This window comes from Plectrocnemia conspersa, unplaced genomic scaffold (assembly GCF_051122295.1).
Source record: "Plectrocnemia conspersa isolate PC_06_02 unplaced genomic scaffold, ASM5112229v1 ptg000002l, whole genome shotgun sequence".
Lineage (NCBI taxonomy): Eukaryota > Metazoa > Arthropoda > Insecta > Trichoptera > Polycentropodidae > Plectrocnemia > Plectrocnemia conspersa.
Window position 1 is genome coordinate 23,376,083 of NW_028277166.1, and position 18,640 is coordinate 23,394,722.

The 18,640-nt window shown below is 27.7% G+C and overlaps 1 protein-coding gene across 2 annotated transcripts in view; it reads right to left on the bottom strand.

The window, feature by feature from the left end:
• Positions 1-18,640, bottom strand: part of LOC148238094 (uncharacterized) — a 208,964-nt gene that overhangs the window by 40,608 nt on the left and 149,716 nt on the right. For both annotated transcript variants that reach the window (XM_088205934.1, XM_088205935.1), the window contains one exon: positions 6,431-7,503. In XM_088205934.1, coding sequence (XP_088062060.1) covers positions 6,431-7,484 — 1,054 coding nt within the window. In that variant the 5' untranslated portion in view covers positions 7,485-7,503. The remainder of the gene's footprint in view (positions 1-6,430; positions 7,504-18,640) is intronic.

Genomic DNA, 18,640 nt, shown 5'->3' on the forward strand with positions numbered 1-18,640 from the left:
AATTTTGAGCAAAACATATTTTTTTCTTATAACTATTATTGAACATTATCATAATTTTTTCAGTGATATTTATCCATGATGTTAAAAAAAGATCAACAATCAGATTTTTATTATTATTTACTGGATTCGTATGAGAAATAGGGCATGACAATAGCTTTCACAGCTGATACATCTTTAACGTTCATATACTCTGAACTACACTATGTGAATTTTAAACTTCCAATCGACCTATACAAAGTATTGTATAAACAGTAATATATGTTTACTAATCCTCACGTTTAAATTGTACTGTTATTTATTTTTGTGGAAAAAGTATATGGTAGTATAAATTTTGGCCTTTGCCGCAGAAAACCAGTAGTTGTTACTATATTTCGGAAGCATTTTATGATATTTAAACTGGTTCGCGTAAAGAAAGGCACGCCAGTATACCGAAACAGAGTTTACGCTAGCTCAACTCAGCGTGGGGGTTAAGGGTTAGATTTAGTGCATTCATAGTCGGTAGAGTTTGAAAAAGCCCACCCTCTGAATCGAAATGTTTGTCGGCGGAAAATTTCGGCAGGCATAAACGGAAAATTATGGCGAAACTGAACCAACAAAGTCTCAGACTTAATTAAGCGCGATTTCGGCCTTTTCAGTCGGAGCGCACCGGCGCCCTTTATTATTTTTAATTAACGCGGCGATACACGCGCTAATTAAAAATAATATTGTAAACCCGATTTTTCCCCTTAAATGCCTAAATATAAAATTAATTGATTTGACAGACGGGTGTCAGTCAAAAAAATGTGTACATAAAATTTGTGCCGCGCCAATTAATTATGGTTAGGTCCGTCCCGAAAGTATCCGGTCTAAATATGATAAAGGTATAATACAAAAATTAAGCTTTTATTACTTTTTATAGAACTCTATAATTATGTTATATTTGTATTGCCATAACAATATAAAAACTATTTTTATATGTAAAAATACACGCTGATTTCAGCTATATAATTTTTTTTATTAAATATATTTTTAGGACTCAAAGTATATATTTTAATATATATATTGCTTATATAGTAAAGTATTATGAAATAAACACATTAATATTTTTTTAATTTAGTTTTGATTTTTATAAATACTATAATAATTTAATTTTGTTATATTATTTAAACTTTTACTTATGATGTTTAGCTATTTCAATTATTTTAGCCATAAAGATTTATATAAACGTTATGCACTAATTGTCTTATTAGTATACTATTGACTGAAAAACTTATGTTCGAAACTCATATGGACCTTAGTGTTTTTAAATTTCTATCGTGTCTGGGAGATCGAAATTGGTAAATACCATATAATTATAATTCCGATCGATTATCACAGATTAAGTTTAGATAGATTTTCCTAATCTCACGGACATATATCGTGACGAGTAATTAAAACCGAGCTTAGTCATACATATTAAGCTTTATTTTTTTAATATTGATCTATTTTTTCTCATACAGATATCTTATGTGTTAAGACAAAATTAATAATAAATAAAATAAATTTAATGACTACATATGCTAATACGTTTAAATACAAAATTAGTCTCGATACAAATAAATAGCAATAATTACACAAGAAAAAAAATTATAAAATTATATAAAATACTGGAAATTGTATCAAGTCGTTTAAAAAGGCTTCACACAGGGCCGGCCCGAGCTTATTTAGGGCTCAAGGCAAGGACAAAGTTAGTCCCCCCTCTACCCATTACATATTAAACATTACCTAATATACATTGATATATAATAATTACTACGTAACCATAAATTTTCTTTCGCGAATAAGCATTTTAGGACTTCTAAGGGTTATCAAAAGACAATAATACTAAACTGTCTCTGCCATTGAGATAACTTTCATTTTATTTTTATTCTTGTGTAAAATTACACAATTAAATATTTAATGTCTCGTTCTTTTAGATATGACAATTTTCTGTTAAATTATTATGTTTTGATATAACACTATATATTCAACTGCATGTTTATGATTGATTATGAGAGACACATAAAAAATACTACTTATTGCAAGACAATTCGAAACACGATTTTAAAATATAATCTACGCAGTAGCTTGGAATTTTACCAGGAGTGACCAAAACCAACTTAACCTATGTATATATAGAATATAACGATTTTACGGACACGATAATTGCCGTAATTTAAATCTTATGAACGTGAAACCTTTTCTAAAAATAGAACTTGTATTATATTTATATAATATATGTTTACCAGCTTTATTTGCCATTTTGTTTTAAAATAGAGGTTATTAAAAAAAAATAAACGTAATTCCAAATTAATTCCTAGAGAGAAAAGTAAAGAAATAAAACGGTGTAAAAAATATTAAAAAAATTAAATAAATATTACATTTTTTTAGTAGTTTTAATCATATGATTTTTTTTAATACATAAAAGATATTCTCTATGCGCTGTATAAGCTCATTATTAGAGAAGTTTCAATACCAGATATGTATGACCTAGCTCGATTTTAATTAATCACCACGATATTCAACCTTAGGATTAGGAAATTTAGGTAAACCTAATCTGAATTATAATTATATTTAAAAACACTAAGGTTTGTAAGATATAAAACTTGTTTTAAAAAAGATCTTGTATATATCTTATTCTGATCCGCATCATGTTTCAAGATGGTAACTATTCAAAACATTGAAAAAAAAACAGAAAAAAGTAAATTAAGTCAAAAACGTACTACAAAAAATATATACATAATTTAAGCCTTCTTTCTGACATTAATTTACTATAAATCAATATTTGAGAACAGAGTAACTGCCGTAGTTATATCAACATGAAACTTAAAATGTATCTCAAAAAAGATCTTGTAAATATTTTGGCCAACTAGCAGTTCGTTAGTCAGCCGTCAAATGATGATTAATCAAAAATATATTGCTTTGTTAAAAAAATACTACATAAAAAAGTAAAGTGAGCTAAAATGTTTTTTAATAGGCATTGAAATTTTAAAAAAATTACACAAAAATCTACCTAATTTTTATGTAAATGTAATATTTTTTCTTTAATGTAATTTTTTTATAAATATTAGACACTGTTTCTTGGATTATAATCAGAATTTATCCTGTGATATTATAAATTATGCAAGTATTTTAAAATAAAATAACTTGCATATAAAAAAATACGATTAAATATTTATCGTAAAATAGAAATTTAATACTTTTGCCAAACATATTTATAAATATTATTGTATTTATTACAGAAATATTTATAAAATACAAAAGAAACATTTTAAATTTAAATACATGTTTTTTTTCTATAGTTTTTTTTTATTATATGAACCAAACGTTTCGATTTCGTTCCGTAAAAACCAAATAAAAAATAATTTTATACAAAATCATTTATATTATAATTCTCGGAAGATTTTAATAATTTGAGGTATAAAATTTTTAAGAAAAAAAATATTTTTGCTACTGTTACTGTGGCAGTTTGATCAACAATTGGAACTCTGCTGATGGCTTGGTAAAATATTACTGTTATTAAATTTCATTATTCATTATTTCCTCATAGCTATATAATAATAATATTACTGACCATTATATTTAAGAAATACTGACTATTTATTTTGAGTCAAAGGCCATTTAATATTTTGTCAAATTTAAATATAATGAATATTTCTAAAAATATCGGCCACATACACAATAATAGTTTAAATAGATTGAGATCATGAAAAACAAACCTTATATTTCTATAAAGACAATGTCTTAGTCTCCATAGATTTTTAAAGTAGAAAAAGTGAATTTTGTTGTGTAAAAATCGCGTAATATATGAAAGAATTTTGCTACTAGTAATTAAAAATGAATATATAATTTATATATGTATATAATAAAATGTATATACTAAGAAAAGCATGAAATAACAGTAATTGCTTTAAGATTTAATAATGGTTCGAAGGTTCGAACAGATTGAGATCATGAGAAGAAACTCTATATTTCTAAAAATCAATGTCTTCGTTTTAATTATTGTTTAGTTAGAAAAAAGAGAATTTTAAATAATTAAAAAAATATGTAGTATGCATTACAATGGGGACCCGACAAAGCTGCGCCGGACAATCCCGCCCCGACATAGCCGCGCAAGACAATCCCGCGCAATACAACCCCGACATTGCCGCGACGATAAAGCCGCGCCGACATTGCCGCGCAAATCAAAATTATAAAATTAAATAAAATGGAAGAAAATGATTTTTTTAATTCTAATTATTTTGTTTTGTGGACAGCTCTATCACTATTGATTCGCTTTTTGAACAATTAGTCATAGATTGGATGATGCTGGACAGGTACAAAATATACCGAATTGAAAATAAATCAATACAATATCATTAAAAAAAGGTTAGGTTGTTTGGTTTTACAGTGAAAGCCGGCGCGAGCGGTAGCGAGACGCCTCTCTTTTTTATATATATTTGTAATTATTAATAAATAAAAACCATGTTATTAAATGAATTTTGTTTTGACTTTGCGCGGTTTTGTCGGGGTGCCCCGAGAGAATTTCAACTGATTTTCAAACTATTATTATGGTATTACTATTGTAATAGTGGAAAACACTCAATTGGTTTTCTTATAGTACATATACTGTACAATAAAATCAATATGTATTTTACTGCACAGTAAAATTTTAACTACAAATAAACGCAGATTATTTTTCATAGTTAACCGTTTGATTTGAATAGATTGTAATGGGCATTATAGTAATACCATAATAATAGTTTGAAAATCAGTTGAAATTCTCTCGGCGTAGTAGCGCAACGCCTAACCGAAAATCGATATCTACTTGTTTAACTTTTTAGTTACGTTCACCTCCTCCTCCTCCTCCTCCACGCCACTAGGAAGTATTAGAGTTCCGGTGAAATTATGACACGTCACAGGAACACAGGCGGAGTGGAACATTTGCATCCAAATTAGCTCGAGCCCCGTTGCATCGGTCCAATAATCGTCTCGAAACTTTAAAGCTCCCCTAATAAAACGCGCTAGGCTGCGCTGCATATACGGAACAGGAATGATTTCATAAGACCGTCTCGAGAAGTCGGTAATTATGTATGTGGTGTGCCTAGGCAACGAAATAATTAATCCACAGAGGGTATGGGACATGTGTCGATATATTGCACGCGGCGCAATTAGGCCTCAATGTCAATAAATTGCCTGGATGGAACTTAGGTAATATTAATTACAAATTGTTCGACTGATGATAAAAATTCTATGTTTTATACTTATAGAATGATACACAGTATATTGATAATTAATTTAGAGCAGCACGACAGATGAGTGGTTTAAGTATCTGACTATTTTCCTGAAAGACTTGGGTTTGAATCCCATATGTATCTTATTTTTTTTTTAATTCTATCGTATTAAGTATTAAAAATCTCTAACATTAAGCTACTTTAGTTCATAGAGAATATCTTGTTTGTATTCCACAACAACAAGAAATCGTGATTAGAAAGATTTATTAATATATATTTTTTAATGCAAAATATATTGAGATTGTATTATAAAATAAAACTGCGATGTCACGAATTAAAACATTGTTGCGGTTTCCAGCCTTTTTTTCAACTATTGCTACATATACATCTTACTTTTAATAAAATTACACAACAAATAATTATATCGCAATTAGAAAGAAAAAACCTAAATAGTCGTCTACAAGAACGTTTAATGAAAAAGTTATATAATAGCGAAATTATATGTCTTAACTTATTTTTTCTCCGTAATTACTCACGTTTGAAGTACTGCTGTACTTTTACCATTAGTCCGCGAACTTTCGCGACATTTTTTTTTTGATTACTCGTTATTAAGGCTTCTCGTTTGTACGCAGTTATAGCACACTTATAAAATACATAATATAGCGGACTATATACCATTTTTTATTCTCATAAAAAATATTTACAAAGCACTCATCGATATATATGGTCCTTTTGAATGGATTTATTATTTGTTATAGTTGGAAGTATAAACCATGATAAATTTGATTAAACGCTCCGATCGCTCGCGCAGGTTCGAAGGTCCCCGAAGGACGGCGCAATGTGTGCCATAAGGGTCCCGCGAACAAAAGTAAGTGTGTTTACATTGAAAAATGGCGAAAGGAAAGAGTCAAAAGCGAAATTCGACACCGGTGCCTTTCACGTGTAATTTTGAATAAATATACATTGTATTGCTTGTTTGGATACGGTTCGAACGGGGGTCGAGGATAATAGTTGTCAACTTCCCTAAATATCGGTGGGGCGACCCTAAGGGACTGAGGCAGCCCCGAGGCACCCTAATCTATGTGCTGTGTAGCAAAATTGAATTATTCGAAAGCACAATGGGCCGTGTCAATCAGAATGTTTAGACAAGAGTTAACTGTAATTACCGACAAAGCAAACTTGAAACTTGAGTGTATCAAAAATAATAAACAAACACTGACCTTCAAGATTCAAGTAGCTCGTAGAGACGTTCTTCATGTTGTCAATCACCGGTCGTATAACATCGAACGTCAGCGTATCCAGTTGATTCTGCTGCAGATCCAATGACACTAATCCTCTAACACCCTCGAACATTCCACTGTTCAAACTAGCCAGTCGGTTTTCAGACAAAGACAATCGCTTCAATTGCGAAAGACCATCAAAAGCCCTCTCAGCTATGTACTGAAGTATATTTTTATCCAAATGAAGCTCTTGCAGATTCCACAGCTCGGCGAAAGTTAGCTCTCCCAGCATATTGATCCTGTTGTCTCTCAACTCGAGCTTTCTCAAATTAGCCAACCCTTCAAAAGACTCCCTGGTGAGCGTCGTAATTGAGTTTTGCTCCAATTCTAATTCGACAAGATTGACCAAATGCTTAAAAGCTCCGTCGTGCACCACGCTTATATTATTATTTGTCAAATACAACTTCTGTAGAGACGGCACTTCATAAAACACGTTCCTCCGCAACTCGGATATTTTATTATCTTCCAATGTAACAACAGTCAAATTCGGAGCAAGAGCTATAGCGTATTCTTTTAAATCAGTTATTTTATTCTTCGAAAAGTCGACCTCTCTCAAAGATGTGAGATTGGCTAGGGAGAACGGCGATATTTCGTCAATGTTGGCGTATTTGATCGTGAACTTTCTTAGGTACCTTAAAGGTCTGAGTGCCCTCTCCGGGACGAAATTCAACCCTCCATCCACCCTTACGCTGAATTCCAATTCGATCAGATTGCTTTGCGATGAAAACGTTGACCATATGGGATCGTCGATATCCATTCCGCCGTTGAACACCCAACAGTTTGCCTTGCTGGCGTTGAAACCGCGAGATTCGTCACAATAGCAGTGCACTTTAGATTCTCTGTCTTGTATGTTGCATAAGTTCGTTCTATAAGTGTGTGTTTTGAGACTAATCACTTTCTCCTTTCTTCTTCTATCGCTTTGTCTTCCATCGGCTAAGGAAGACAAAAGCAGAAGGACACACGTTAAGAACAAAGTCGATATTCTTAGAACCATATTCAGGCAGTGATGATATCTGAAAAAATAAAACAAAAATGGTATTAGTATTTTTATTATTTAATTATTGTCTTATGAAATGGAAATGCAAAAATAAAAAACAAATTTATATAGTTACTAAGAACTTTAAATTAAGAATACAACTTAAAATAGTAGTTAAATATATTATATACATTTAATGTTTCTGAATAAGTTCATATTTCACACCATAATTTTTTCTTAAAAATATTCAATACACAATGCATATAACGAAGAACAGTATTTATAATGTATGTCATATAAATATAAATTTAGCCGCAATAATCATTATTTTTTAAACTCTACTGAACAAATTTACAAACTATTTTTTGTTAAAGTTATGCAATAACTTGCCCTCATATTTAAAGTTAGTTTAATTATATATACAAACTCTTTATACACATTAAGAATCAGATTATTACGTGGTAAATTAATTATGTATGGTGAATAAATCTCTAGTGTGTTTTATATAGTAGTTCTTCTAAATAATATTATTTTCATATAAGTTCCACATTAACTAAATAGTTTATCGGGCGATTATGTTATCCTGTTTTAGACGGTTTAAAGCTTTAACAATAACTTTATGTATAGTGCTTTTGTATGTTTATGTATTGATTTTACTCTGACTTGAGTTTTAACAGTAAACTATTTTATCTATATAAAAATATTTTTATACTAGAATCAAATTAAAATATAGACCATAGATGTCTTTTTACCTTTTAATTACACAAAAATATTTGTAATAAAGGTTCTGTCAATGTTTAAAGTATAGTAGCGTATTTTTTATAAAGCACAACAATATTTTTTAATATATTAAATACTTATATCTGTATATAACGCATAAAGGATTATATGTTAAGTGAAATTAAACTAAAAATATAATACATATTTTATAACTTATTAATTTATACATATTAGCGATAAATAATGAAATTTAATTGTATATATGGTACAGTGAATACGTTGTGGTGAAGTTATATTTTCAGTAAAATCTTATTCAAATACATTTCCACTAGTAAATATATATTTTTTATGGAAAAAAATGAATTTAACTGATAGGCTATTGAAATTATATGCTACCTTAAAATATCTATATAACTTAATTTAATAAAAAACAAATTTGCCCCAATTAAAATTCTTAAACCAACTATAGTTTTTGGTTCGTTGAGTTAAGCTATGGGTTTGGTTTAATTTATTTCAAATATTTTACATAGTACTATGTCGAACGTTGTGAACTCATAATTCTGTAAATCTCTGATAATTTAGAAATACACATACTAAAACATCCGTTCGATACTGAACAGTAAAATTATATTATTTTTTTTATGAAATCTTCCGTTGTAAATTGACAGGCCCAATACGTTACAACGGGGTAAATCTGTACTAATTGAGTTAGTCAATTAGCTACCTACATTTAAGTTTTAACTACCAGAATAAAAGTCTGGGAATCGATGAAATCTATATTAATAATTATGAATTATTATGCGTAATGTGATTTATAACCAATAGTTATGACTGGCTTTTTAATAATAGCGCATTTTTTATAAATAAAAATTCGAGTGCCGCTGCCGAGGCTCGAACCCGCAACTTTAGAGTTACTAGTCTGAGACGTTACGGACTACGCTATTCCGTCCTTAATCAATTAAATTTATAGCGGTTAAAATATATTTACACTGGTAATATATTTCACTAAACATTGATATTAAATGAAAAAATAATAGTTTTACCTTTTATTTTCAAACTAATATTTATTACATATCTACACTATTAAACGTTTATAAATTTTTGGCGATTGGTCATGAATTGTATTATGAATAAGTCATGTTTTTCTTTTTAATTTAGGTAATCTATAAATTGATTTTTTACTTGACACAAACACTAATTTTTAAAACTTGGATAATTGTCTTTTTATTTTATTTATTCCATGAGACACAAAGCGTCTTTATTTACCATACTTTTAAAGCATTAATATATTATTAAAATAGTCCTTCTCTAATTTATGTTAATTAAGATGACTTTAGTAGAATAAAACTAGCGAAAGAGACAAAAATACCAGGTAGTTCATAACTTGTATATGCATTTTTTTAATAATAATTACCATTTTTCTGCATAAAGTCTTGGAAAAAATACAATAATATTAATAAAATGTTTAAATAAAAATGTCTGTTTAGACAGAGTGATAATACAAAACGTTTGAATAGTCAAATTTGTTTAAAAAAACAACATTGGCTCAAACATGCTTGCATCCTCAATACATCGTTTCAACGTAGATTCACAATCCCTTTTTTATTTTATTCATGTTACGTCTGTTTCACTGGTTTCATTCGATTGTCCATCCATCGCACCGCCCATGCCTGATTCATAGTCCATTTTAAACCGACTCTCTGAAAATAAAACAATAAAAAAACAGTGGTATCGATCCGCTTGTCTGAAAATTCGCATGAATATGGAGATTCTTTCGCGCGTCCTTCGTCGCGCTAATTTAATAATTTCGGAACGACAAAGCGAAAGCCGAGCCACTCGGCCAAAAGCTCGCTCCGACTAAAGCTCGCAAAACATTTACCCTACACACACAAGGCTGTAAATTGGAGTTATTTTATTGCGGATGCGGTGTCTGAACAAACGGCCCCGGACATAAATTCCAAATATTTCATTTGGTTCGATTCAATTTCGAAGCGTCCGATGGAGCGCACACCATTATGCCCCGGATTCACCTAGCGAATCCAGACCGTGCAAATTAACCGTAAACTCCACATCGAAGCTGTTTTGGAAACCGAAGAATAACTCGTGCTTAAAAATATATAAACTCAATAAATATTGTATGTGAATATGAACCCCTGCATAAATTTAGTCGAGAGTTATGTTTTTCGGAACGAACCTCTGAAAAGGTATAATAACAAAGTAAAATATTTTGTCACGAAAGAAAATTATGTAGAATTACACTATTTTTTTTTATAAGTAAGCTTTTGAAATAGTATATGATGAAATCGTTGATTTAGCCTATAAAAAAATACAACAAAAAATTAAGGCAATACATAATTATACTATCATTTCGTTAATAAAGATTTAACTTGAGATAATAGTTTAAAGCAATCAAAATAAAAAATAGCCAAAATGTAGCAATGAAGTACAAGGCAGAGATCGTTTCCAAATTATAGATTAATGGATGATTAATAGGTGTGAACCCAAAACTTAGTGATAAATAGTGTTAAAATATCATGTGTATCTTTGAAAATATAGTATAAGATATCATTCATATTTAATTTATTATCTTTTAATATTCCATTGCAACATAAAATGCGTTAGCCTAATGCGCTACAACAAGGCAAACTCAATCAACAACTACCAAGTAGTGAGACTCTAGAATAAAATTAAAGTATGTTAATCAGTAACATATATTTCATAATTTATATTTTTTATTACAGCTTATAAGCAAATGATGGATTAATATTCGTCTGTGAGATTGAGAAAATTTAAGAGAACCTTATCTGTAATGATTGATCGAAAGTATAATTATAAAATAATCACTGATTCCGATCTCACAGATACTTATATCACTCTTTTAATGTGCTGGTATATTTTTAATTAAAATAATATCCATAGAATATTATTTTTCAATGATAAATTCATCTACAATAAAATTTATAATAAATTGCTACAACTAATTATTTTATTAAAAATCAGTGCAGTGCAAATATTTTATCAACAGGCAATATTTTAATAAAATTAGGGTATTTTTAGGTAAAGAAATTAAGCTCCTAAGTTCTATACCCTAATCCTTTGACCTCGAATGACACATATAAAAGTCATCAAAAAAAATCGCCAATATGCATTGACCTGTCATAAACCTTTGAGCCTTGTAATATTTTTTATTTTGTATAATTTAAGGTTGAAAAACTCTTTAATTTATTAAAATATTATTTAAATAACTTATGGCATAAATAGGTGCATCCCCATATATTAACAAATTTCAAAATGGCACGCAAAAATATCACATACGGTAAAAGAGTTAATTAATATTTATTAACGAGATAAATACCAAATAATGATTACTCATTCAAAGGTTTTTCGAAAATTTTGGTTAAAATTTTTTTTTAATTTATGTTTTAAATAAAAATATATTTACTCCTGTTATTTTGAAGAAAAGTTGGATTCGTATATATTCTTTAAATTCACGGTTGTATTAAGAGCAGGTATTTCGATTATTTAACATTTTCCAGTCCTTGACTTATTAATAATTATTTTATTAGGACTTTGGCAAGCAGTATTTTTTCGCCGGCTAAATAATACAATATGTTATCATTTTCTGTAAAATACTATAAAAAATATATGTGATAAAATATGACTTAATTAAGCTTAAAAATTATATTTATTTTTCATATAAAGATTTAAAAAAGAGATGATAATATAATTATGTTTTAAAATGTTTTTATATTTTATTCATTATCTTCAATATGATTTATATAAACCAAATTGTTGTAAATTATCAGCAAAAAATAATTTTCCATATTTACTGTAGTAATATTAATACACACTATATATCACATATTTGGGATTATTATTCAAATATCAATTTAATACATATTAAAAAATAAATATTAAAAAAAAATAATCCTTGAATTAAATACAGCTTATCATAAAAACATTTGCTTTTTAATTAATCAACTTCGGTAATTTTTGCTTAAGTAACAAAAGTCAATAAATAAGAATTCGGCAACCAAAGGGTTAAAATGTAAAACAAAAACATGAGCACTTTAACATCAATTGACATATCAAAATAAAAACTAAGTACTCTACAACTAATTATTATTAAATTAACATTGAGCCAAAATTAAATAAAGAGCTTTCAATGCAAAAATCATTATTCTTATAAAATAATAATAATAATAAATATCACAACATAAAAATAAGGTATTCAATTATATAATATAATCGATTGATTTTTAATACTAATTTAAGTAAAAATATTTTATTACATAATAAAAAAATGTAATCTTTTGCATTAGTTGATATAGCATACAAATTTTCCAAATAACATAATACGGTCTACAATAAATATAGTTTATGGAAAATTATTATATTATTCAAATTCTTTAATTTGATTGGGGTCAAATGCATAATCTCCTACCCTAATGAATATTGATGTACTGTTTAATATACGGAGAGGTAGGCGCCCAAAACAGTATATACAATATATATAACTGTTGATAATTTCGGTTAAGATCCTAAAATTGAATTGTTGTTCAAAGCCAAGTTTACACATGCTAATTGGATTTGATTAAAATTACTAATTGTAAACAACAATAGTTAATTAAGTAATATATATTTAAATATGTTGTACTGCTAAAAAATAATATTCGATGTATTCAAGTTAATATGATTAATTTAATAATTGAAGTAGTATGCGTTGACTATGGTAGTTAAGTTTAACTATGAAAATTTATACGTAGAGCCTGTCTAATCCATTCCGGTTCCATTTAGCTCCAATGCTCGGTCAGTGAAAATACGTTTAGATTTTCATTAAATTATTATGATTGCAATGTGATTTTAGGCAATATTGGTATAGTGAATATGGAGTTTAAAATAAAATCAACCTTCATCTTAATTATAACACTACAACAATATTGTATTTTTCTAACAAAGATAATATAAATCGTTTATATGTATTATACATATATATATATATATATATATATATATATATATATATATATATATATATATATTTTACGTATTTTTATATACGTTTTAATTTAAAAAAAAATTATAGTTACGATGTTCAAAAGTAGAAATCACTATAAAAAATTTTCGGCATTGAATATATTTTTTGTAAGATTTTATAAGTTTTTAAGCAATAAATTAAAAAAATATATATATAGTAAAGAAATCTAATTAAGCAATTGCATATTACTAAGTAAATAATTAGCAATAATAAATATATGTTTTTAAGATTTTTACATTTAATCATACCCTTCATTTAATGACGTCACGTCCATTCGTCATATCGATTTAATATTTTTCGAAATATCGTTGCAATTGACAAAGGCTGGTACGAAATGTGGATATAAATTAATTGAAGCGAGGAAGCCTCTAGAAATATGGTCGCAATTCTAAATCTAAAATAGACATTTTTTATTATGTTATTTTCTCAGATCTATATTTTAAGATGCGCTAAGCTTTATAGATATTGTATAAGAGAAAACCGCCTCGATATCGATTCTTTTCAACTAGCTCCTTATTAAGTCATGTACCGCCTTGAACGTGTTTTGATTTACGAGCTCTTTATTGAATAAAGCCTCTCTTAGTCGCCCGTGTATTTATTTAAATAAATCGTCAGCAACATAAAAGAAAATTAACAACACTTTGCAGCGGGTCGCGTGAGTTATTACACGTTTATGGTAATAACGTTTGTTGTTGGCAATTTCGTTATTAGCCGCAAATTGCGAAAGGAAAATATTCGCAACAACATGGCGGGGTTTGTCGTGAAAAATTATTACAAAACGAATTCGCGATCTATCAATGCAGTAAATGCTCGAATAGTAAAAAAATTTAGTTGAATTACATATAAAATAATAAATATTTATTTTTCAATTAATGTAATCGCTAAAAGTTCAATACAAACATGTTTTATATTATATTTAAAAATTAAGGGTATAACAACCGTTATAAAAATATAGTATAACACAAAAAAATATAAATCTTTGAGACTCCATAAAAAATTCGTTGCAAAAGTGTAAGTTCACTTAATAATGCTTTTTAGCTTTCATGTTATGAAAATCTCACATCTTAAAAATAGCGAGAATCATAAAAAATTGTCTCGAGGAAATTTGACAATTCTAATCTCACTGAAAGCACCACAATTTTTTTTGCGAACCTGTCAGAAATAAATGTATACGTGAAATGAAAGCCTGCGAAAAGATCTGTAGACATAAAAAAACGGATGAATTTAAAAGTTTTTAGTTTATCGTGTAAGTGAGATTATTAAAAAGTTGTTTAATTTACACTTTATCTTGAAAATATCTTAATAATTTTATAAAAATTAAATTAACGTTAAGCAAACGGTAAAATAAATTATTATATTGAATTATGAAACCCTACACATAAACAAGATTTATACGCCAGTTGCTACTATGCAATCATAGATCATAACATTTCATTTTTATTTATTAATTCAATCAGTGTGATATTCAACGTATATAAAAAATAATGAAAAACAAAAAAATCCATTGTTGCGGAATTCATGCAACACAGGACAAATGTGTCTTTTTCAAAAGATTAAAACAGAAATTTTAGTTCCACCTAAAATCATCCATATTTGATTCAGTAGAAGATTGTTTATCTTCACCTATTTTAAGCCGAAACGCTGTGGTTAAAAAATCACTACATAATACTCAACAAAAATAATTAAAATAATTACGCAACCCAATAAAATGATTTTAATAAATCCATTTTCGCCCAAAATCATTTTCTTGTATTTTTTGTATTTAATTTTTTTTATATATATTTTAATATATATAAAAAGATAATATTTTAATTGTTTTAACTTTAAAATAAATTATGAGGTCCCGACACTAAATAGCATTTTAATTTAACAAAAACAATAAATGACATTATTTATGTTTTAAATATATAATTACAAATATTGTGTTTTACTTTTTAGTAATTTCCATTGCTCAAGGAATAAAATAAACCAAATCGAGAATTTTCAAAAATTCTAAAAACATTTGGACATTTAAAAATATATGTCTTTATATTATAAATTACATTATTAGGACTTATTAACAAAAAATATGTTTAATATTAATGTATTTAGATTGAATTAAGGTCGATAAAAAATATGAACATGTATTAAAAAATACATGTACATAATTATTACACTTAATTAATTTCATATTCGTATATAAGATATTATAAAAATATTGACTAAAATTTAATGCATGTTTTTAACGGTAAATTTTCACGACATGAATTTTGATTATTTTTAATTGCAGCGGTTACAACTTATGTTAAACTATTTGTTTATATTTATTTTTAATGATAATTTTCGCAAAATATTCTCGAGAGTAATGATTTAAACTGATCTTTAAGTTGAATTCGCTATATCAAATGTCTTTCACCCGATATTAAATTGTTTTGTCGATGCGTTTTTAGCTAATTACAACCATTTTTTATAATTTCTGAGAGCCGCAACTTAAATATATATGGTTGTGGAGTTTTAAATAATTGACCTTTGTAATGAAATGTTCATTAAACATCTCAATAGTATGCTTTTAAAACGAGTCTTAGCGGATTCTAAGGAAATCTTAGTTTATTTATAGTAGCTGTATTTAGATTGTTTTTATCATATTCTCAGTCCTCGTGAAATTCAATTCGCTTTTTGACCTTTACTTTGTTTATATAAAATTAAAATAAATTAAAATTTTTTAAATTAAACAACGGCAAATAAACAGAAGGGTCGTTTTTCCTCTAAATTGAGAGATAATACTACGATTTTTTTTTAAGTAAAATAGTATGCAAAAAAGAGGAGCAAATTCATTTGTATTATTTTAGAATACCAGATTAAATAAACTGCTCACATTTTTTTTAAATAAAAATGTTCTCGACTCTCTTCGATAAATTTAGTCGTATTTAGTTATAAAACTGTATGTCAAAACCCTTAAAGAGTATTTGAAGTCCTTTTGATGTCACGTCTTAGCTATGTCTGAGCCTTTAATGAATTTAAAGTTTCTATGTAGCTTTTCTTAATAAGGGACAAGCAAAGATTGTGTCACAAGAAAAATACTACAATATTAGACGTACATATAAGAATTATGACAATATATAAATTTTAAATTAACGTTGAAACGAGTCATAAATAATATTAAACACACAACATATTTTATATACATTGTTGGTATACGTAGGAGCTAATTACGTAATGAACGTCATATACTGTTTAATTTTGAATAATTAAATGCTTCCATATATTGAACATTAAAATGCATTATGCATTTTACAAAGCAAACAATTAACCAGCGTAATTTATCATTGGCTTCGAGCTTATTTGTTTGTTACAGTCATTCTTTGTTGAAGTTATTATTAAATAACCACACTATACAACCTCATTTACTAATTAATACAATTTTGCTACTCGTGTAATTATATTTTATACGCTAAAGTTTGTGTGGTGATGAGCATATTTACCAGTGGCATTGTTAAGAAGCTTTTATTCTACGTCCACGCTCTTAGCTCGGATGCTCTTCCGTATGATGCACTCTTAGGAACACAAAACTGTAATCTCCTTATGGTTGCCAAAGTCTCGACTATAATTTTGCATGCTATAAATTTTGCAATAACATTTTCATTATTGAACATACTGCGGCTTCTACAATAGGGATTATAATTCACCGCCTTCCAAAGAAGCTGAGAAAATAAATACATATTTTTTTGGGAAGCTACATGATTTTCATTTTCATTTTTATATAATATATTAGCCCATCTTGTTGATTGTGGTTCATACCAGCGAAAAACAAACTTTACAATTATGATTTCACATTATATATGCGTATTGTGCGTATGAAATATTTTACTTTTCGCTTAAGAAAGCCATTGAATATCAAAAGTGTCGGCATAATGGCCATACACCAAGTTGTTCCGGGATATATTTTCGCCGTTATTAAGATAAACTGGGTCGTTTGGTTCTGTCAGCAAGAGGGCTCACTTTTTTTCCGTCAACACATAAATAATAAATATTTATTTATTTTTTTGCCAACAACCCCTCCTTCACCGCCCCTCTTGCAAAAATCTAACCGTCTACGCTGGAATAATTTCACTGTCACTCGGAAATTGTAAAATACGGCCTACCGTTGAGGCGAACCAAATATCGAAAGTGTACATACTGTACGTAGGGTAACTTCGTATAAAACCAATGGTTGTCCAATGTTTTTAAGTTTAAATAACAAGATATATTCATCACAAAATATTTTATAATTATTCATTAGATATTTTATGAGTTAACTTTAACTTATATTTAAGCATTTACATACATAGAGAACAACATAAATTATTAATTGAAAGTACACAACACAATAATAAGTAAACCAAAGTTTAAATGAAATATATCTCATAATTGAAAACTGACTACTTTATACTACAATATATCAGAACTTTTATGAGATTGTGTTATATATTACATTAATATAAATTTGTTTTTAAGAATAAAATAACTTGAATATTAAGTGAGATAATTGGGTATATGACTGAAATTAATCTTAATTGTCTCCCCCTATATTTTTTGAATCGGTAGAGAAATCATAATTAACTTTGGATACAGACAACCCGGCTATTTTTACTACATCCATTTTAGTTGATAATAAAATAAAACCAATGTAAATATATAAGAAACTAATTTTAATATGTAATAAAGCAAATAAAATGCACATTTATTAAATATCAAATGGGCGCATTCAGTGTGTCATTTGAACCACCAAAAAAATAGAGTGTTACCTAAAACAAATATTAGGTGCATTAAAATAAATAAGCTGCGTATTAGCGTTGGTATGGTTTTGCTTTTTAGAAACTATAATTAGTTTTAGAACTTTAATTAGGTTAGGTTTGGATTTGAATAGCAAATGGATGTTTCGCAACTGTTACAGTAAAGGTATATTTTCAATGGTATAGATATATTTTTACATATTTTTTTTATTAAACAAAAATATCTACATTTATTGCTTATTTTTGAAATATTTTAATGCACAAATCATTCGTTTTAGTGCACATTGCAAATAAAATCTTGCACAATTTAATATTTTTTTTATTTAGCATAGATATATTTATTTAATGCTATATTTTTATTTTTGTAATATATAAACAATTCGTGTTTTGTGGAACAGTGTTTATTTAAATACACATTTATTAAAAATATTACTTGTTAAATTGAACCCAATATATAATAGCAAACAATATTTTTTAGTGTGTATAAATAACTGTGTTACTTTAGGAAAGGTTAAAGATTATTTGAGCTAATATATATACTAAATTTCAAGCGTTGCACTGTTGCATATAGTAAGTATTGTTCTATGGATAGTATATAAATAAGCTCAGTTTGGTTAAAACATTGGCAATTTTATTGACTATTTTTACTACAAAAATATTGTTTA